Source organism: Equus caballus, chromosome 27, assembly GCF_041296265.1.
Source record: "Equus caballus isolate H_3958 breed thoroughbred chromosome 27, TB-T2T, whole genome shotgun sequence".
In the NCBI taxonomy this organism is placed as follows: domain Eukaryota; kingdom Metazoa; phylum Chordata; class Mammalia; order Perissodactyla; family Equidae; genus Equus; species Equus caballus.
The window spans coordinates 51,938,479-51,960,483 of NC_091710.1; the positions used below are offsets into that span (position 1 = coordinate 51,938,479).

Below are 22,005 nucleotides of genomic sequence, written 5' to 3' on the forward strand. Positions count from 1 at the left end.
CCCCTCCCTTTACTGTGTCCATAGTTTTATCTTTTCCGGAATGTCATATAGTTGGAATCATACCGTATGTAGACTTTTCAAACTGCCTTCTTTCACCTAGTGACTTTTTTTTTTAGCATGGTTGACTGTACATTTGTTTAGTGATCCTTGCCTTATTCAACTAAGTTAACGGCTAAAACCCCCACTGTGTACCTTCAGAAACTTAAGGTTTTCTTACCTACCTTTCTTACCTGCGGTGGGGACCTCAGGGGAGTATTATGTGTTTCAAATAGGATGATGAATGCAAAAGTGCGTCGGAAACTGTAAGACGTTATATCATTGCAGGGACTAACATTATAATTAATCTTAGTAACAGTACCAGAAACACACTTAGCAAGATCTGTACTATATCTCACATTAAAGATTATAATTCCACTTACTCTTATCAGGTTAAGTGATCTGACGTTAGACCTCTGAGTTATATACCCTAAAGCACATCTTTGTAAGATAATGAACCTCCTTTCAACATGGAAAAGGACAATTGTAAGTGCATATATAAAATGTCTTCATTTATAGCACATGGCTGAGTGCCTCGTTGCAGAAACACCTGCTCTAAAATTGGCCACAGCATCTTCTCCTAAACTACCCTACCTGTGCTCCATCATGCACACAGTTGATGCTGTGAGCCAATTAAGAGTCAGACTTTACTGTTAAATGTACTTTTTATCACTTCAGCTTTCAGTAAGTTATAAGCAATGCTACGCTTCTGTATGTTCTGTTTTTATAGAAGGCAGGAACTAAATGAATATTAAAGGAAAGCCCCAAAACTACCTTCTGAGCAGGCATTCTGGGGTTAACTAGTCAACCCGTACATCTCGGTAGAAAAGATTCAAAATTCCTAAGAGGTATCATTTCCTCCGGGCGCCTGAAAGCATTTTCTCTGCCATTAGATTTGTCGAACCAACAGATATTATCAACTCTTGGTTATTTGCGGATAATTGTAAACACTAGTCTGAAGATAACTGAAGTATTCCTTTGAGTTTTATTAAACACTATCTAGTCTTTGGAATCTTAAAAAATTATTACATACAGATGTAGCTTAAAACTTTCCTAAGAAAGCTGTTCTTAATGGGAAATTTTGTTGTGAAAATGCTGCTAGAGAGAAGACATTTTGCTGAATAATATAAAATCATCAAATTCTGACCACAAGCTAATTATCTATGCTTAATATTTGGTGTATGTGTATGGAATTCCTTATTATTTTTAGCTACTAATGAACAGATTCTTAAATTTCCTAAAAAAATAAATTTATCCTGTTTTAACTTTTCAGTGTTAATAACAGGAATTCCTGACCATAATTGGTTTTTACTTAACTGTAACAGTGAAATACTCTTAAAAGCAGTGATGGTTGGGATAATTATGTTACAAGTTAAAGAACTGAGATGAATCAGAACACCATCTCCTCAAATAACAATTGGTCATTTTTGTGATGTGTAATTAATTGCCCATATTTTCAAGTATGGTTCCCTTCTGGATTATAACAAACACAATAAATCCACATGTGCTTTCTTCCTCTAGTTGGACAATGTTTAATACATATAATTTATTTCTTACATGATTAGCCTGCCCCATGCCATGAAGCCTTTACGGCTGCGATATATAGAATGAATTGATAGTGTGCCCCTTTCCTTTCCCCTTTGTCACCCCAAAATACTACTACTATTAAAATAAATGGTCTCTGGGCTGGCCCGGTGGCACAGTGGTTAAGTTTGCATGTTCTGTTTTGGTGGCCCAGGGTTCACGGGTTCGGATCCCAGGTGCAGACCTAATATGCACTGCTCATCAAGTCATGCTGTGGAGGCATCCCACATACAAAACAGAGGAAGACGGGCACAGATGTTAGCTCAGGGCCAATCTTCCTCACTAAATAAATAAATAAATAAATAAATAAATAAATAGTCTCTGGATGAGAAAGAAAAAAAAGGATGAAAATATTTGATGAATGAATAACTCTCTCTTCTAAATGGGGACCCTTTCTCTATCCACTTCAGTTTTAAATGATCCAGAATCCTAAGTCAGCAACACAGGTCAGCCACAGCAGCCATGGAGATAACCAGCAGCCTCACTCACCTCTTCAAAAACAAAGGCGCTTTCAGTTCATTCCTAGGATGCCAGCATCCTTCACTTGTTTGTTTAAAAAGTCTGCAGAGTTCTTGCAAAAAGGATACTGTTCATATGACAGCAGTCCCTAGAGGTCAAAACAGAGAAAGCCACTTTCTCCTCTTTGACGCTATGTAGTTGTTACTGTAAAATGACAGAGGTGACAATGCTGCTGATCATCATCATGATAGCAGCTGGCATTTACCAGGTGCACATGACGTGGTGACATCGTCACATTTAAATTCATGGCAGCCCATTTAAGGCAGATACTCTCTTCTTCCCTTACAGATGAAGAAACTCAAGCTCACAGTGGTATCAGATGGTACAGAGTTGGCAAAACTATGATCAAGTTTCTTTATTTCAGAGCTTCTTACATTAACACAGACTTTCAAAAGAGTTAAATAAAAATCCACAGGTCTTTTTGTGTGGGTCAGGAGAGCTAACAGGCTTGACTGCAGTCCCCCAACACCTGCCATTCTGACACTACACACAATGGTCACACCCAAAGCACGCCCACCACCATGAGTAAGAACAAATAGGGAAATACGGAACCAGTGGGATGACCAGTTTGGGTAGATGCTACTGTTCCCATTTTACCGCTGGGGGAATGTTGACAAGCAGTGCGATAGTAAGTGACTTGCTGGGTTCCAGAGCATCAGGCTGCAGAGCAGACATTTAAACCTAAGGACGTCTTATTTCAAAGCCCTGGCAGTGTTCCACCTCCTCCCAAGCTTTGCTTTTTCCCTCTCAGACTGGAACCTAGACAGAGCAGCAGAACACTAAAACCCAAATGATTTGAACCTCCATACGATGTCAACATTGGTTAAGAGTAAAGGGCAGCTGCCGTCCTTTGGTATCACGAGACACACGTGCACCATCACAGCTATACGGCAGCCCATGATGCTTGGAGAAAATGGCACATACGTGGCTATGTTTTCAGAGGTAGGGAAGGTGGTACAAAAGAAATGCAACTCTTCCAAATATGGCACTGTAGGAATAAGCGATGGGCAAAAGAAGCCTTGAAGAGCAGGAACTTCTTCCATTCACACATACACCTCAGCTCCCCAAATATCGGCTGGACCAGGTCAGCCCTGGTCTGTTCATTTCTTCAGACCACTGCCTTAGACACGTCTCAGACTCTGTGCTGCACTGTCTCTGTTTCACGAAATCTAGCGCTTTTTTTTTTTTTGAGGTATAATTCAGAGTAAAATTAACAAATCTTCAGTGTATAACTTGAATTTTTATACACGTATACATCTGTGTAATGACCACCCAGCTCACGATTGAGATTTCCAGCACAGCAGGTGGCTCACTCGTGCCCCCTCTCACTCAGCACCCCCTCGTCTCAAGACCAGCCTCTATTCCACCATAGGTTAACTCTAACAAGTTTTGTATTTCGTATAATTGCAACAATACAGTACATATTCTTGTTGGGTCTGTTTTATTATTTCTGTGATTCATCCACATTGTCGTGTGTGCTAAAATGTGTCCTTTTCTATTACTCTGTAGTATCTTATTGTATGAGTATGACATGATTTATGTCCCCATGGTACCACTGTAGAAGGATATTTGTGTTCTTTTATGGAAGTCAATGCTTCTTAATTGGACAAATACATGTACTGTTTTTCTTGTACTGTTATCTTTGGAATCTATACAGTTGGATTGACTTAAAGCTGCCCTGAGTGATTTCCAAGACTAAATCTGCCTTCTAATGAAATCCAATCTTCAGAAAATATGTCGAAAAGTGGTCTTAGTGCTTATTCCTGAGGTGCCCAGAAAGAACTTTTGAGGAATGCTTTAAGTCCTGGTCAAATATAATATAATCCCACTAAGGTAACAACCAAAGTTCACAAGGAGGTACTGAAAAAAGTACAACAGACGCCTAAGGAAAGAAGGAGCAGTATACACATTCAATGGAAAAGAAAGGGTGGGGATGAAACACAGGCCTGACCCATTCACAAGTTGTACCCATGCACCACTCCCTCTGGCCTTTCCAATCTTCACCTCTCCCCAGACAACACCTTCATTTTTCCAGCATAATCAAGAGACGGTTACTATGGGCAACAATTCTCCAGATTAGAGCCTGCTTCTGGGAGCACCAGGAGTTTTCCTTTTTCAAATCTTCCTACTATGCTTCAACTTGTATGACTTAGGGTCACCATTATGAAAATGCTTTAGGTGTACTCCCTGTACCATGGCTCGTATCAGCTCCTCTCTCACTGGGGGCTGGCCTGATCTTGCTTCTGGAGCAGGTACTGGGACCACTGAGATGCACAGCAGACGGACCATGAAAAACCAAGAGCTGCTTCTCTGAGGTCGGCCAGAGGAAAGCTCATGGCCACTGGGGATAAGGCTTAAGATGAGGATTCACTTCTCATTTCTGAGTTTATCACTGTAATTTTCAGGAAATTTCCTAGGCTAGCATAGACTTCCCGCCCAAAGACATCAACACTTTGGGAGACTAATGGTTCAGGGGTTCAGGAACAGTTAGCACTGTCAGGTCTACACACACCACCTGAAAAATGCTGGGACGCAGGACCGCCGTTTTGGACAAAACCTTTGCTTATGTCCTAATTTTGGCCTCCTTAAGCCAAAGTACTCCTAAAGGCACCCAGAAGAGGGCCAAGATTCCAGTGGAACCAACCACTCATAATTTGAATCCCAAAGAGCAGCCAAAACTCCAACGTAGGTCTTTGCACTGAGAGGATTCGACAAAGACGCTAAGCCACAAAGTTTAAGCTGGCATTCAGATCACTTTAATTTGAAACCAGATTTCCATAACTGAGGGAAGCTTTCAAGAATTCACTACCACTGATAAAATTAAACTGGCTTGTAGGAGTCAAGACCAAATCACAGCACCGACCACAGTGATTTTTGGTTAAAAAATGGGGGTAAGATGACTCATGTTTTGATTGAAACAAACAAACAAATCCTAACAATAGGAAAACCTCTGCTACTGCTCCCTTCTTCCTGTATGTGCCCTCATTCCCACTTCCTGTGCATACCCTCACTCCTCATTCCCACTTCCTGTGCATACCCTCACTCCTCATGCCCACTTCCTGTGCATACCCTCACCTCTCATGCCCACTTCCTGTGCATACCCTCACCTCTCATGCCCACTTCCTGTGGGCACCCTCACCCCTCATGCCCACTTCCTGTGGGCACCCTCACCCCTCATGCCCACTTCCTGTGGGCACCCTCACCCCTCATGCCCACTTCCTGTGTTTGCCTTCACCCCTCATTCTCACTTCCTACATGCACCTTCACCCCTCACTCCTACTTCCTGTGCACACCCTCACCCCTCATTCCCACTTCCTGTTTTCACCCTCACCCCATTTCCTGCATGCACCTTCACCCCTCATCCCACTTTCTGTATGTACCCTCATCCCACATCCCACTTCCTGCATGCACCTTCACCCCTCATCACACTTCCTGTGTGCACCTTCACCCCTCATCCCACTTCCTGTGTGCACCTTCACCCCTCATCTCACTTCCTGTGTGCACCCTCACCCTTCATTCCCACTTCCTGTTTGCGTCCTCACCCCTCATTCCCACTTCCTATGTGCACGCTCACCTCTCATTCTCACTTGCATGTGAGCTTTAGTCCCTACTGAATGAATCAGTTAAGATGTGAAGCTTAAGCGACTTCCGTGAATGAGGGTCACTGTGGTTCTGAAAAAGAGGTGGTAGTATGCTGCAATGTCACATGCTATCACTCAAAAAGCACTCGTTGATATAAATGTTTGACCCCCTAAAGATGAAGCAAACTCAGCTAATCCATAGTGGCCCATGGTGATGGATACTATGGCCCCTCACCCCAGTGATAGAGAAATATCTTTTGAAATAATTTTTTTCCCCTTCAAGTTATGAGTAAAAATTCAAGCATGCAGAAGAAAAAATCAGTTCTGAATGACATGCTTTTTATAACTCATGGCACTGAAGTGAAAGCGGATAGGAATTTTCCACTAGCTTCCATTGGAATAGACATGCATGCAAGGCAGTAGGGTTAGGGAGGGGAGGCAGACCTCCAGAACTGCAACTAATTATGGGAAAATGATTCAAGTCCCTTGTACTTTTACCACAAGCATTTGGAGAATCACACTGAAAATTTACTTCCCAAATTGCTTTGGTGTTCAAGTAAATTTGGCTTTTCTGTATGTTATAAAATGAGTTCAGCTTAGTACAGGTGAGGATGGCAAGCATGCAAACTATAAATTCCACGCAGAAATGGACCACATTATTTTGGTACAAATGGGCACACATTCTGTACTGCCAGTACACCACCCAAACCATATTGGCCTGAGGCGGCCATGCCATTCCACAGAACACAGGCACGTTGCTCTGAGGACATTTCTCCTGAAGCACACTACACTTATAAAAGGTGTTAGCCTGCAAGGAGACCCAGAAAACTACCTTGCAAAAAACATGGTTGTTTTTCTTAACAGTTTCAGAAGTTAGGAAAGTATTCAAGAATACATCTCAATGAAGGTCTTGCACAATTTACTAGTTCATTTTGATTTACTGGTTTTCCAATAAAGGCATCAAATCATCGAGATTGCAATTAAAGACAGTATGTGGATTGGGGGAACGGAAGGAGGAGAGTGGATTGAGTTTATATCCTACTAACAGCAAGGTTCTATGCAAAACCTGCTGAAACCTCTCAGCTCATGGCACCTTTAGTGTCTCAGCAATTATTTCTTTATGGCATCCCCAGGCCAAAAGGAGCACCTAACAGTTACATTTACTAAGTGGTTATGTTCAACAACGTAAATATTTACGTCCTGACAATTTAGCAGCCAGTTGAAAATACAAATACACATAAATTGAAAGTAAAAATTGATACTTTAATTTTAAGCAATTCCAATTATTTACGAGTGGAATATACTTGCCAGTTAGGTACTGCTCAGCTTCTCAAACTTTGGCATCAGATCGGACACCATGACCCTCATTTCAAGTTCTATTCTGACTTTCATGCAGTACTTGGCATTTTGCAACAGCAGCCACCAAAAACCCAGTTTTGCACAGTAGCACTATCTAACAGCATTGAAACCATGAGAGCTACTTTGAGTCGCTAATTCTTGCAGTGGCTGACAGACGCTAAGTACTGTCAGGTCTCCCTTGAACATTTAAACTATCTCCCAGTGCTCCTGAGTTTGCCGCAGGGACCCAGGGTGCCTCGGCATACAGTTTGGGAACTCTGCTATTCTATTCCATTTAATTTTCACCTAACATAGCAGAGGAGACATTTATATACCCATTTTACCAATGAGAAATATGAGGTTAAAAAAAATTGACCTGGTAGCTAGTATGTATCTGAGCTAGGATTCATACCCAGGGGTGTTTGAGTCCCCAGACCTGTGCTGTAAAGATGACTCTATAACAGCTTCCAAAATCACAAACAGAACTCCTTCCCCACCTTCGTCTGACAGACATAAAGCTTCTTTATTCAGGCTTTTATAATGTTGCTCAAAAGTAGGAAATATTTAAATTGGAGTAACTCAAAATATGATTAAATTCAGTAGACTAATTCACTTATTTCACTTTTCTCAGAGTAATTCTGTAGTCATTCCAGTGGGCAAATGGGTAGCACAACTATTCAGAGAATAAATCATTTTCTTCCTACACTCGAAGCCACTGAACTCCAACAAAATGCAACCCATGACTCAGACATTTATTTATTTATTACTTATTTTTAGACTAATGGGAACTGCTTGAATTCTTTCTTGGTCTTCCAAGAGCAAATGCCTTTTATGCTTGATCCGGAAAGAATTGAGTTTCGGAATGTTAAATTACTAGTTTACCTAACTGAATACTTTTAACCCCTTTGGGAAGCTGGAATGGTTTAATCTATAGCTCTTTGCAGACAGTCACTTTAAAAATCACTTTTCCAAAATTCATTTCTTTAGGCAGTATGCAGGTACAACCAGATGAAAACTGCAGACAGAGACAAATAAAACCTCCCATAGCAACTAGGATCATAGTGTCACAGCAAAATTTGTCAAACACTTCATTTTTAACATCTTTTCCTTTTAAAAATCTTTTTATTGTGGTCTAAAACACAGAAAGTATATAAAGTGTACTAACCTTAAATTGACAGCTTCGTGAACTTTTAAAATATTAATTTACTCAAGTAGCTAGAACCGAGATCAAGATATAAAACATCTCCAGCGCCCCAGAAGGTTCCCTCATGCCCTTCCCAGTTAATAATCTTCCTTGCACCCCTCTAAACACCTCCCGCCCAGAAATCATTATTCTGACTTCTGTCTTATCAGTAAGTTTGCTCTGTTCTTGAACTTGATATACATGGGATCAAACGGTAAGCATTCTTTTGGGTGTGGCTTCTTTTGCTCAAAATGATGCCTGTGACAGCATTTAATTTTAATAGCAATCTGTTATGTTATTTTTAAAAATTGAGTTGCAGTACATTAATATATCAAATAGTCCCCATGGAGTAATATTTGCAAATCCAAATAACAATTCTATTGTGAGTAGGAAGCTAGCAAAAAGTCCTCACCAAAGAAGGTTATTTAGCAGTTTCAATTTGGTATCATACAATTGGATGCAAAACATATTTCAGGTCCTCATGATTTGGACAGTTCAACAGATTTTATATATAGCAAGTTAGTATGTAAGAAAGGTTCTTTTATGTCAAAGTGTAACTCTATACGCTATATCTGTCTTTATTTAAATGAACTCCTTCTTAGAGTGAAATGTTATGTAAAAATTACTTTAGGATAAGTAACTAATCCTATAGAAATAAAATGATGTGTGTTTAAACTCCATTTAGAGCAATGACACCTTCATTTTCTGACCAAATTTTCATAAGTATTCCTACTCAATCACTGGAGAGAAAGTGACTCCCTTAGTATATGAATGACACACCCCTGAAATAAAAGATCAAAATAAGCTCCCTCTAAAAACGAGTCAGAAACAACATCATCTCTAGAACTGGTATTTTGTAAAGAGAAGTTTGACACAACATATATTTTGTAGCAAGATACTCTCTTATTTCGGGTCAGGAGGCCTTGGAAGACATAATTAGAAGCTCACTGATTTGTCCAAAGTCATAATCATTGTTTGCAGTTCCCAGTTGGGGCTCTCTTCTCGTGGAGTCAAACTGCAGCCATTCACAGAGCATGGTGCGTGTGGTTTTCAGTGCGGTGTCGCTGGACTGTGACCCACAGACAGAAGTGGGACGTGGTTAAGGCTCTTCTATGGCCTTCCAGCGTGAACAGCAGTCCCAGCTTGCCTATCGACATCTCAACAGTGAGCACTAAATACTGTGATATACATTAAATACACTTCTTATCAAATTTAAGATCAAGAAATAAAGATTAAAAAGAAGTCATAATTAGCAAAAAAAAACCCACCAAAATCTATACTATTCTGTGTTGCCACATAATTTGAGTGTTGAATATTGCTTTGCTGCACTGTTTGATTAGAAAAAAATTCTGCTGTGGATCAGGTTTAAAATGAGTTGTCAACATGCTTAAAAATGCACCACAGCTTTAAAAATTAACATGCAAAACATAGCCTAATCAAACAAATAGTTTGTATTTCTAACATGCATTAAAAAAGGATCGATCACTTTTAGATAGCTTTGCTTCTGCAAAGCACAGGCAAGTATACAATTCCTTAAGGTATGTGTACCCAGGCCACTGAATTATGTAAATAAATACCAAAATAAGAACATTTTGTGGCTTAAAACACTTGCGAGGACGAGGACTGTTTGAACTAGAAGTCAAATTAGAGATAGTCTAATACAGTAGAAGAGAGAGACTTTCCCTCCCAAACGGTTCAGCAAAGCGTGAACTTCAAGTGTTATAAAATCATAAAACTAAAAAAAGCTGCAGCATTAGCTTATGAACGTGAAAATCAAAATGAAAAGACCACACTTGCCTAGATGTTTCCCAGCCTTATTACGGCATCAACTGTCGTTTGTGGTTTGGGCGGCTGTACCCATCGACCCAGAGCGTGATGCTCAGTGAAGCTCACAGCTCTCCCCCACCACACACGGGCACTGTCACACAGGGCTCCCAGAAATGTCAAATCGGTGGAGAGAGTAGACAAACATGTGTTGTATCCATTTATTTTAACCCACGGTAAAGCAGACAGAAGGGTGTTCAGGCAAGAGAATATGAACAGTTCAGAAGAGAGCCATCAGCTATTCTGAGAAAATACCACAAAAACACATTTCGCTGATGGTGCGTCAGCAGTACATCACCATATACAAAAGACGGAACACTTGATCGCTAAGTTTCCATGCAAACTAATCCGATGTACTCTGAGCATCTTCCAACATTATCCCTCCAATTCTCCCGGTTGGAATTCTTTCCACCTTTCGGTCTTGCACAGGGCTTGGCTGGAGGTCTGTCCTGATGTGCAGTGGTCAGCAGGGCACGCAAGGCCCACTGCTGAGACTTCTCCAGCATTCCCATCTGCATTCCCAAGTCCCCCTCCCTCCCTTTCTTTGAAAGAAACAACACAAGCTTCCTGCCTTCCTTATAAAGGAACGGGTTTGTCTTGAAAGTATCTTCAAGACAAAAACCACTTAAGTTTCTTTAGTCTTTTCCCTTTCCTGGTCATCTAGTACAGTAATGGTGACAGTGTAAATTTATTTCATGCAACGGAGGAAAAAAAGGGCTGCTCCAAAGACAATCCTAGAAATCTATGTGGATTTTAGCAAACCCACATAATACAGACAGTGATAGCAGAAACAGGAAGGATAAAAGACATAAATAACCTTTGGGATCTGAACACTTCATCTTAGAAGTGAAAAAGTAAAACTGTTAACCTTGGAGGCACATTTTTTTAGCTACGAGCAGCTATATCAGTGTGGTGGAGAGAGGGTTTGACCAGGAGCTGTGTGACCAGGATTTTAATTTTCCTCTGCTATGGGCTAGCACTGTGACCCAGGTCCTAGTGATCTCATTCATAAAATGAGAGTTCAACAATATTTTTTACTTCTAAAGCCTTTTCCCCCCAAGCTTTTGCAGGACTATCATCTCACAGGGAAGTGAAAATGGATGGATCTCTCTCCATCTATACATATCTCCACACAGGAAGACATATGTCTATGAATATAGACATACATTTCAAAGATTCTGTCTGCCATAGAAAGACACTGAAATATTTACTCACATTATTTTTTTCTCTTAGTACACCTTAATTTCAGAGAGGCAAGAACAACTTTAGTTCCATTAGAAAAGAAATCCCCAGTAAATTGTAGCCTAAATTCTTCAGTCTGATTCTCAGATCCGAAGTTCAGATGCTCCCATTTGTAATAATTGATAACGCAGTTCAAGTTATAAAGGAGAGAACAGTTTCTATTCCCTTCCTACCTCTGTAGGAGACGTGCCTAGTGTCTCCAAAGCTGAGAACTTGACAGAACACCCCAGGACCCAGACCAGTGGCCGAGGTCTGCAGAATGTCTGATGTGAATGAGGATTTGCTCAGGTTAAAAGTGAAGCTCTTCTCAATTCTGCTGCTATAGCCTGTCCAGCTCATGTCCTATCTTCCTCACAGAGCGTTCATGGCCTCGTTTCTCGTCTCCAGCCTTCCCCTCTCTCCAATCTGTAAGAAACCCTGTCATTTTCAGAGGGGCTGCTTTTACGACTGACTGCTCTCCTCTGCAGCACATGCACCAGGGCTGGGTTTCCAACTGCACCAAACTGCTGCCGTGAGCTTTTACCCACAGGTTTCAGGCGACGCGGTCCCCGCGCCACTCCATCTGAGCCTCGTTTTTTGTTGCCGCAGACTCAGGTTCGGGGCCCGTGGTGAGGCGTGCAAGTGCTCTGACCCTCAGTTTTCTCCTCTGTAAAAGACGCTTGAGAGCAGCAGCCTGCTGTCTCAGGGAACACCTCTTGTGGCGATTCCAATCCCTGCGGCCCCACCTCATCTTTCAGCTATTCCCACAGGGACCAGTCCTTGCGGGGCAGCCCCACAAACCCCTGCTCCCTGCCCAGCAACGTCTCCAACTCCAAGCTGGCTGGAGACGCCAGTAGAAACCCGGTCAGTGCTCCCGCGAGTACAACCCCAAGTGTGGGAGAGTTGATGCCCACAGGGCTATCCTTGCACAGCAGGGATGGCAGTGTCCTTTTTCTTGCCCCTGCTGGACAGTTCTGAGACACATTTCCCAGGGCTCCTGAGAAGGTCTTGCGGGATTTTTTGCCCATGGCCTCGGTGGTGGCTAACCGAGTCCACATGTTTGAACTGGCCTTCTCCTCCCGGCTCCCCTCGCCCGTCCTCCACGGCTGCTCCCTGGGACCACTTCCTAAATAAACTTCCTGCATGCATGCCTTTGTTTCAGGATCTGCTTTGGGGGAAACCCAAGCTAAGGCAGTGTGAGAATCAAGTGAGATAAAAATACACACACATACACACATATAGGCATTTGCAATTGTAAATTGCTATAACGACTCTTACTGTATGTAAACTTATACATGACCTTACAATATCTGCTGCATTTTATCTGCTCCTTGACTTACAAGTATCTGTAAGGTGCTGTGAGCCAGAGCTCTATCTGGGTAGATATTGAGTAGATATTGGATAAATATACATATACCTTAAGAGCCCTCTAAAAAGCCTCACATGGGTGTTACATGACACCTTCTGCCATATGAAATGCTCAAATTTATAGTAGGTTACTGTGCCAGCCTCATTAAGCCTGCTTATATTTAAAATGGCTGCTACTGACGAAAAATAGCCATTTTATCAGTAGGAAATGACTGGAACATTTGGAGGGGAAGAAATACATTTTCTCCTTAGATTTTGGAGTGATAGTAAAGGTAACATACAAAAAAGCAAAGAAATGTAAGTGTATGTGATAACCCTCTTTCAATTAACAAAAAAGAATATGTAGTTACACTCACAAATACAAGCAAAGAAATATGACTTGATGGAGCACAGATATACTGGTATGCTCAAATTATTTTAAATTTTATCTGTCCCAGGAGGAGGAGGACAGACTATTAGATTTAGTACGGCACCAACCGGTGCCTGTAACTCTATTCCGTATCACGTGTTCAGCTTTACAGTCATCAACAAGCACACTTTTAGTCTCTTTCTACTAGTGACAATAGGAAAGAGGTTATCTAGACACAGTGTCAGAGTGCAGAAAGTCACTCATGAATTATTCACAGAAAAGAGGGAAAAGAAGAGATGAGAACAAACTAGTTATAGAAAGTGCTTTAAAGATCCTCTGCAGGTGGGGTCCACGGAGTTATGGTGGATGGAAGCAGGTTTGCTCAAGGACCACCTGGAAACCTCTGCTGGAGGCCCATGCTTCCTGTGATTTCAAGTGTAAGGCCAGGCCTTACACTAATGTGGGCAGAAAGGCCAAAATAATACAGTCAACGGAAGGCACATGGCTTTGACATGGACTTTCCTAGACTATGTAGATTCAAGTATGGCATCGATACACAGAGGAAACAGAGAAAAACTTACTTCCCAGCCCATGGGGGATTTGAACCTGGTCTCCAACACATGGATGGTCCATCTGCTCCCGGTCTCCTTGCATGTGTTTAATAGGACAAAAGCCTGCCCAAGTCATGTATCTCCTGGCCATTCCCCTTTAATCTCAGCATCTCTCATTAAATACTGCTGAGTACACATCTGTTTGGGCAGGAAAATCTCTAGGTTAAAAAAAAAACATTATAAGGAGGGGGAGGAAAATCCAGTTTGCTACTTTTCTGTCTGAAGATCTCAAAAGATGTTTCAGTTTACTCATGACAGGGAACCAAGAACATTAGGTCAAAAGCCTTCCAAACAGAATATCCCTGGATTTAATAATCTTGCATTCAAGTTTTCAAACTAATTATAAGAGGAAATGTTTTCCTTTTGTTACTAGGCTATATGGCTATAGCATTTCAGTACCCCAAGCAAAGAAGAATACAAACCTATAGTATTAGGAGATTTAAAAATCAATGAAACAAATACAAAATGTTTTTTGGTAACAAAAGGCAGCACACAACATGGTGGGGATCTTTGAGGAAGGTGGAGCAGTGGGACAGGGTGTAATCGCAGAAGGAAGGGGGAAGGACTCCAAGCAAAGGCAGCCGCAGACAAAGAGCAGAGGTGTGAAGCAGCCTAAGTGGTGTGGTACAGCCAGGAGGCAAGTGCACACAGAAATGAGGCTTGGAGATTACAGAGGACCATCAGAAAGGGCGTGTGCTGCCAAGCCAGGGAATCTGCACTTCCTCTTACAGGCGAAGGTGCAGGGAGGGATCTGAATGGCACTGATCATCGAGTCTGCACTGAGCACCCTCACTCTCCGGGCAGGATGGTGGGAGGGCAGTTAGGGGCTGCATGACAACCCAGGAGAGAGAGGATGGTAGACGTTGGGCAGGAAGAACAGATCAAGTCAGGAGGGATTGCTGAGGTCAGAAAAAACATCCTTTTTTGGGGGGGAGGTATGTGTAAGAGAGAATAGTTACTTCATTTCTAAATTGAAATGCTAGAGAGTAAAATGTTTCCAGTGAAACCTCAAGTTATTTGTTAATTTCCTAGGGAAATTCCGTCATTCAAATGGACAAAAAACCTCAACAATTAAGAGGCATTGGGCACGGAGCTTTATTTAAGTAGAAATGATCTCTCAACCAGGATCCATATAAAAGGGACCAACATCAAAATCTCGAAGTTGGGGACAGTTTTCACACACTATCAATGTTTTCCTTTCCCCATCCAATTTCAAGATTACTTTCTTTTTGGTACAAAAAATAATGATGATAATCTTGGTGAGAAGGAAGATCGTGAGCAGAACATTTTAATGTGCAATCAATCTGCCATAGTTGCCTTGCAAATGGACCTATTTTCCCTGTCAAATGTGATCGTTCCAAATGTTGGCAAGTAGTGAAAAACTTCAGGACATATTTTAAAGTAAAAAAATACGTATGTCTATGATGTGTTAAAATATTATATTCTAGTTGCTGGAGCTTCAACGTGTTGCCAACTTTTAAAGGCTGCATTCAGGGTGTAATTCTTTTCTGGCAAATCAAAATAATACTCAGTAACAATCTATGCAACTATAATGACAGTGATAGCCTTAAAATGTTAATTAAACTTGGAGAATTCATTTGAATGCTAAGGAAAGAGAAACAGTTCAAGGACCCACACTTGAAGAGTGCTCAGGCCATTCACTAAGAAGGGGACAGAAGGAATGTCCACACAGATCTTCCAAACTTACAGTGGGGACCTTTTCAGAGACATGTGGACTCACAAAGCAGAATGACTGCCTAATCGTCTTCAGATATGAAGGCAGTGTCAAACATTCCTGCAAAACATGAGGATGCGAAGTCACACATGTGAAATGAGATGGAACCCTGCCCCCTCCCTCGGGAGGTTCAAGTGTCTTGGAACTGTTTTGATAAGAGCAGCTAAGTGCAAATAGCGAGGACGGGAAATTTTGCCAAAGCAGAGCGGAGTATCAGGCTGCCAATGGGAAGAGAGATCTTATTTGCCTCATCTATTTTCTTGTACTAAGACTTCCATATACCAGGATGGAATTTCATTGGTCAGATTTCTATATTTCCGGGTTTCAGTCACACACATTAAAAATAAGGGAGATGCTAAACAGGAAGACATTTATTCTAGGGCAATAAACTAGAAAAGAACTAATTCACCAAGATCAAGAGCCAGGCAAATTTCAAGGTGCATCTATCCGGGTGGGTCAGTCACAGAGGCTTCATTTCTAGATTTGGTCTTATGCTCTGACTTGTAACGATTTAGGGAGACTCCATTAAATAGGAGAACTTCCTTTGGAAATGTTCATTTTTACCCTACGTTATGAACGTCAGAACTCTTTCTTTTTAAAAATTACTACTAGTCTTTGGAGGGAAAGACAGATTCTTCTGTCATGACGTTCCCAGGAAATAAAATCAGCATTGGTGATCTTCGATTCTAGGCTTTTCTGTTAGTAAAAACGATGCCCTCCCCTTCCTTAACCGCGTGGTAGGTGGTCTATCTGCTTTTTAAGGCACTGTGAATTTTCGAAATTGGAAGGCACACTCAGGCCAGTTTTGGGATATACACTTTTGGCTGTTGAAAGGCAGGAAAAGTGTGGCGTGGCCCCTGAGTTAAACTACCAGTTTGCTTACAGGCGTGCCAGTCCTCAGAAGCACCCATGCCCACACAATACCAGGCACCTGGAGGCCACAGAATGAGATGGAGACAGAAGCTGAGACAGTGGAAGGAACCGACAAACGTTAACTATAGTTACCGTATTGCTACTGCTGCTGTTGCTTCTGGGACTAAACATATTCTTTGTTCTTAAAGAGTCCATGACTGTCACATCACCCATTTCTCTTAAAATCTTAATTTATTTTCACTGCTTCAAGTGTAAGAGCACAAATCTTTTTAAGAATCAACACAAAATCTGTAACACACGATATTTCTGTTTTTGTTCCACTTTTCTCCTAAAGACTTCAATTAGTTAGCAATTGGGTCAGTATTATATAGAATTTTCCTTTATTTAGTTGTATATAGACACTATACACATATATACTATATAGAATATCCATATACACACTCATCACGTGTATACATAGATCTGTAACTTGCTTCAATGTAAGGTTAACCACACACACTCACACATACCTACCACATACACATACTCTGTCATCCTGAAAAGCAGAAAAAACAGCAACTTAAAAAGTATTTTGCATTCTATCGTTTCCAAGTTTAGAAAATAATATGGCAATAAAGTTAAGAAATTTTATTTTTAAAAATTAGGTCTTTTATGTCTGTTAAAGTTCCTAAGTCTAATTTTAAATGAGAATTTGACTTTAAAATGTCAAATTATAAACAATCTCCTCATGTCTCTTGATGGTTGTGACCACATTTACCAAGTAGGTCTAGAAATGGGAGTGGGGGAGGATTAAAGGATTCATTTTCCCCCTCTAGTTACATGATTTACAGAGAGAAAGACAGAATTATTTTTATTTAGCTTTTAAGTACTGCAATCAATAAGAAGGTTAAGACTTTTATTTATACTATTTTGTAAATTATTACTTCTGAGTATGGACTTAAACCAAACTCCAGCTTGAGCGTATCTTTAATGGTTCCAAAGTTCCCAGAATAAGTCTTTCTAAATATTATCTTTGCTGGGTGTTAAGAGGAACTAAAACAACCCCTCTGGATGACTTATACAGCTTTAACCCTAACCTCAGAAATTCCATCACCCCGGGTGATGAGAGCGAGAGAGAGAGTGGGAGAGGGAAAAAGGAGAAATTATAAACTTCTATCTACAAGTTCTTTTAAATTCGTATTTAAATCATAAAAGCTATAACTTTAAAAAGGCAGGGGGAAGGGAAGAATGAATTAAGAAAGAAAGAACACAGCCACTAAAAAGTCTGAGCCAGTTAGCACCAACTAGTTAATATAGGGTTAACAAGGGTACCACTCTTGAGAGTTTATGGAGTCTCTATCAGAGATGTTGGACTGCTGAGGAATAGGACTTCATTTTTTTTTTTTTATAATGGTCTAATCTATTGTGATTTATGTTGAGAAGTAAAGGCTTCAACTACAAGATTTTGCACATGATCAGAGCCTTAGTAATTGTCAGATTTCATGCTACTTGCTCTGCCCAACAACCAAGAGAGAACCAGGGAGTGGCCATTAACCATCAAGATTACCAGCCCGGAGGGAGTGGGAGCAAGGACAGAGTCAATGGCGAGCAAGCAACGGAAACAGCAACCTTTCGCTTCTAAGACTGGCCCTGAGGCCCTAGAATAGCACTCAAGACGATTCATCAGTTGCACCTACAAAGGAGCCCTTGAACTCTCTGGGAGAAACTTTGCCTCTCCCGTTCCATTTTTCTCACTCTTACAGGGAGAAGGACAGAATTATTTAGTGGCTAACATTTTAGGAGAAATTATGTTTGATGACTGGCTCTACAAATGGTTTTTCTGCAGAGAACTACCAGTTTTAAAGAAAGGCACTTGAGGCAGTTTTATAATCTACTTCCAATTATTCAATTTAATAAAAAATGTTTGAGTTGTAACTATGTGAAAAAGAAATAAAAATAGGGTTTCTGTCCTCATGAGCCTATAGTTTGAATCAATGTATGGACTCATGGCTCCCATCATTGGATCATTGTGAAAACAAAGAAGAAAGGAAATTATATTTTAAGCATCCGAAGTTATACATGGACAATGACTTTAAAAGCATAGCTTAAGTAATCCTTAAAACACTGCTCTGACCAATGAGAAACTTTATTGTATATATGAGGACACTGGGGCCCCCAAAAGTTAAGCAACTTAACTAGAGTCAAAGGCTTGAAACAGGGGAGAAGGCATCCATGGCCTGAGGCCCACATGCTCTTTCCCACGCTGTCCTGAATTTATATACCATTATGTAATTTTATTGAGAAAGATATAGGTATCAATACCTTGAGCAGTGAAATTAGCTTCTTCACTCTCTCATGCTTAAGCTAACGTTACAATGAGTCAGCATGCCCATCATCCACAGTAACTCACGGAGGACGAACCAGTCTCGACTGGCACATGAGATGATGAATGGACTAGTGTAGGATTAAAAGTTTGCCTGATATATTAAATGATGAAATCGTGAAAAATGCATACCTGGTAGGAAAAACTTAATGGGTAGGATGCATGATGAACTCAATATGAGGGAAGTAGGGGCCACTGCAGAATATGGAACTGAGGGGTGATTCTTAGTTATGGGGAAAACCCAAAGGTGTGCCTTTCCTCATATTCTTGCCTTAGAGAGCCTACTAACATCTATATTTTGAGAAACCATAAGTCTAGAAAGTGGTAGAAACAAGTGATGCTTTTTAGTATCAAATCTTCATTTCCTGCGTCACATGGACAGAGCCTCAGCTTGGCAGAGTGGATGTAACACAGTGAAATCCCCATGGTCCTTCCTGCCGGCTGGCACGCATCTGCCCAGGCCTGAGCTGTGGCTTCATACATCCCTCACCACAGATCCCTGTGGACTTCTGGAGGGATCTGAACATTCGTCTCCTACACGGGATGTTACTAAGCTGCCTGATTTTGACTTAACAAAATCACACTGTATTTTACTACTAGTGATAAAAAAAAAAAAAAAAAAAAAGCAAGATTTCAGAATGAAAGCAAGGCACAAGTCTTCCAATAGATATTTTAAAGGAAAGAGAAAATATTTAGGATTAAGTCTTCTGGTCATCTGATAATGACTGTCTTCCTGACATGTGTTCTTTCCTAGCTTGAGAATTATATCCAGGACAATATGAAGAAAGAAATGGTCGAGATGCAACAGAATGCAGTACAGAACCAGACGGCTGTGATGATAGAAATAGGAACCAACCTACTAAACCAAACCGCAGAGCAAACAAGAAAGTTAACTGATGTTGAAGCCCAAGTAAGTAAGGAAACAGAACACACACGATGGTCCAGCCAGATAAATACCAGCATGAAATCATGCTGCATGGTCACTTAATGAAATAATGGAAAAGTAAAGACAGCTCGACTATAGCAGGAAAATAAAAAAAGTAATTGATTAGAAATTAAGAATTTGTGGCTAGATAGGAATTTAAAATTAGCAAATACATTTGCATTTTCAATACTGAGGTTAAATTACATTTATTCTACTAAGGACATTCAAATCATTTTCATCTTACTCACCCTTGACAACTACAAGATAAATGCTCCTCTGCCTCACTGGTATTTTCCAGACTCTAGATAAACTTCATTCCAAAGTCCTTAACTTTCTTTGTGCATTTGAGAAATGAAAAGCACTGAGGCAGCGTGCTAGAAACTTCATTATTTTTTTTTTTTGGTGAGGAAGATTGGCCCTGAGCTAACATCTGTTGTCAATCTTCCTGTGTTTGCTTGAGGAAGATTGTCTCTGAGTTAACATCTGTGCCAATCTCCCTCTATTTCGTATGTGAGATGCTGCCACAGCATGGCTTGAGAGTGGTGCATAGGTCCGCACTTGGAATCCGAGCCCGTGAACCCTCGGCCACCGAAGCAGAGCACATGAACTAATGACTACACCACACGGCCAGCCCCTAGAAACTTTGTTCTTAAATCTAACTCTTGAGTTAAGATAAAAGCTACATCTGAAAGAACTGTTAACACAATTTGTGGCATGAGTTTATACAATTTGTGGCAGGAGTCTGGAGAGAAAGAAGCAAACAGCATAGTAAGAGGCAGCATCTGGAGCACAGAGGGTGCCCAACCGTTAGCCAGGAGCCTGAGCCTGTGATGTTCTAGTCCCACCATCATCTGGATGAACAAATCTGGTGAGGCATTCCACCTTTCAGGCTCAGGGGTTTCACTATGAACTGAGAGGCGGGGTCAGATGACTGACTGCTGAGTTCCCTCTAACCTGCAGAGGCCATGAGCTACTGATGAACACAGTGGGAAAGAAGAACATGAAGTACTAAAATCATAGAAGAATGACAGCAAAACGTTAAAACAAAATTCATCCAGAGTCATACGAAACAACACAAAACATGTGGCTCGATAAGAATAGTCCAGGTGGAGGGGCCGGCCCGTGGCACAGCGGTTAAGTGCGCACGTTCTGCTTCGGCAGCCCGGGGTTCGCTGGTTCGGGATCCCGGGTGCAGACATGGCACCGCTTGGCACGCCATGCTGCGGCAGGCGTCCCACATAGAAAGTAGAGGAAGATGGGCATGGATGTTAGCTCAGGGCCAGTCTTCCTCAGCGAAAAGAGGAGGATTGACAGCAGTTAGCTCAGGGCTAATCTTCCTCAAAAAAAAAAAAAAAAAAGAATAGTCCAGGTGGAAAAAGTGCTGTTGAAAGAATTCATGGAGATGCTTCAAGTTCAGGCCTCTTTATTGGTGAATCAACTTTCTGGTTCCTAATGCTGGCTTCTTTATAGGCTTGTGAAGTTAGTATCTTCCTACTCTGATTTATAAAGCATGCACATACACAAAGCAGATTTAATTATCAATGATTCCCAGGACATGTTATTCCTATATGCTCCTCCAGCTGAATGGACTAAGAAATGCCAGCCACCAGCCAGCAGAAGATGTGAGATCTTCCACTTGTGCTAAGACCAGGTCTGGAAGGGCAGAGGTATTCTTTCATCGCTCTCTGAAAACTGCGGGATAAGGCGGAGCAAACAGTCGGGAGCTGCAGAAGAGTAAAAGATGTTTGAGGATAGAATAAGAACTTATTTGCTGACCAAATCTTTCCACAGTATTAGAACAGTTTTAGGAAAAACAGAAATTGTCCACACAAGGGACCAGAAGGTACCGAAAACTGTAATCCCAAGAGGTAATAAAAGCTAAAAATGCAAAGATACAAAAGTTTAAAAGTAAATGTATCGATATATCCATGGTCAAGTAGTAAAATAAATTAGTATTGTTTAAGTCACATTTCCCACCTTTTGATAGTAAAACTGGTAGGAAATCCAGCTCATCCAAAACAGGTTCTGGAAGTGTAACATTTCTCATGTTTCAGAGAAGAGAGATAAACTGTAGACACGGAGCAATGACGTAAACCTGCTGCATCCTGTGTAAGTCAGCCTACCAGCGGCCAGAGTGCTTTCCTTGGGTCACGTGATTTAAAAAAAGTCTGTTGTGAAACTAGATATCATATGATCCAGGATAAACAGGAAAATCGGAAAATGGCTGGAAAGAAAACAGCCTGGAATGTCCAACTAAACACATTCGAACGGCTGAGCCTGAGGGAGATCAAGGGTCTGGATCATGTACCCAGCCCACCTGAGGGAATTTGCTGAGCAGTTCCTGTGTGAAACAGGTTTAAACCCAAATGTGGACATTTCTGATTAGAAGCAAGATTCTTCCAGCTGGTCAGAGTGAGAGACTATTAAATTGGACAATGATGGATGGTCGGAGATCTGAGATCTTAGAGAAACAGACAAGCACCTGACCTGGATATT

At 41.1% G+C, this 22,005-nt stretch overlaps 2 protein-coding genes across 17 annotated transcripts in view; one reads left to right on the forward strand and one right to left on the reverse strand.

Annotated features, from left to right (window-relative positions):
- The window catches only part of MCPH1 (microcephalin 1), a 234,027-nt gene that overhangs the window by 78,772 nt on the left and 133,250 nt on the right, over window positions 1-22,005 (reverse strand). The window contains exon 13 of one of the 15 annotated variants that reach the window (XM_070253453.1): window positions 20,918-21,233. The exons of 13 other annotated variants lie outside the window; for them this stretch is intronic. In XM_070253453.1, coding sequence (XP_070109554.1) covers window positions 21,099-21,233 — 135 coding nt within the window. In that variant the 3' untranslated portion in view covers window positions 20,918-21,098. Of the gene's footprint in view, window positions 1-20,917; window positions 21,234-22,005 lie in introns of those variants that run through there. One more of the 15 variants, XM_070253452.1, reaches the window with a different exon arrangement.
- Window positions 1-22,005, forward strand: part of ANGPT2 (angiopoietin 2) — a 54,473-nt gene that overhangs the window by 9,854 nt on the left and 22,614 nt on the right. For both annotated transcript variants that reach the window (XM_001494120.7, XM_005606424.4), the window contains exon 2: window positions 19,339-19,494. In XM_001494120.7, the coding sequence (XP_001494170.2) occupies window positions 19,339-19,494 (156 nt within the window). The remainder of the gene's footprint in view (window positions 1-19,338; window positions 19,495-22,005) is intronic.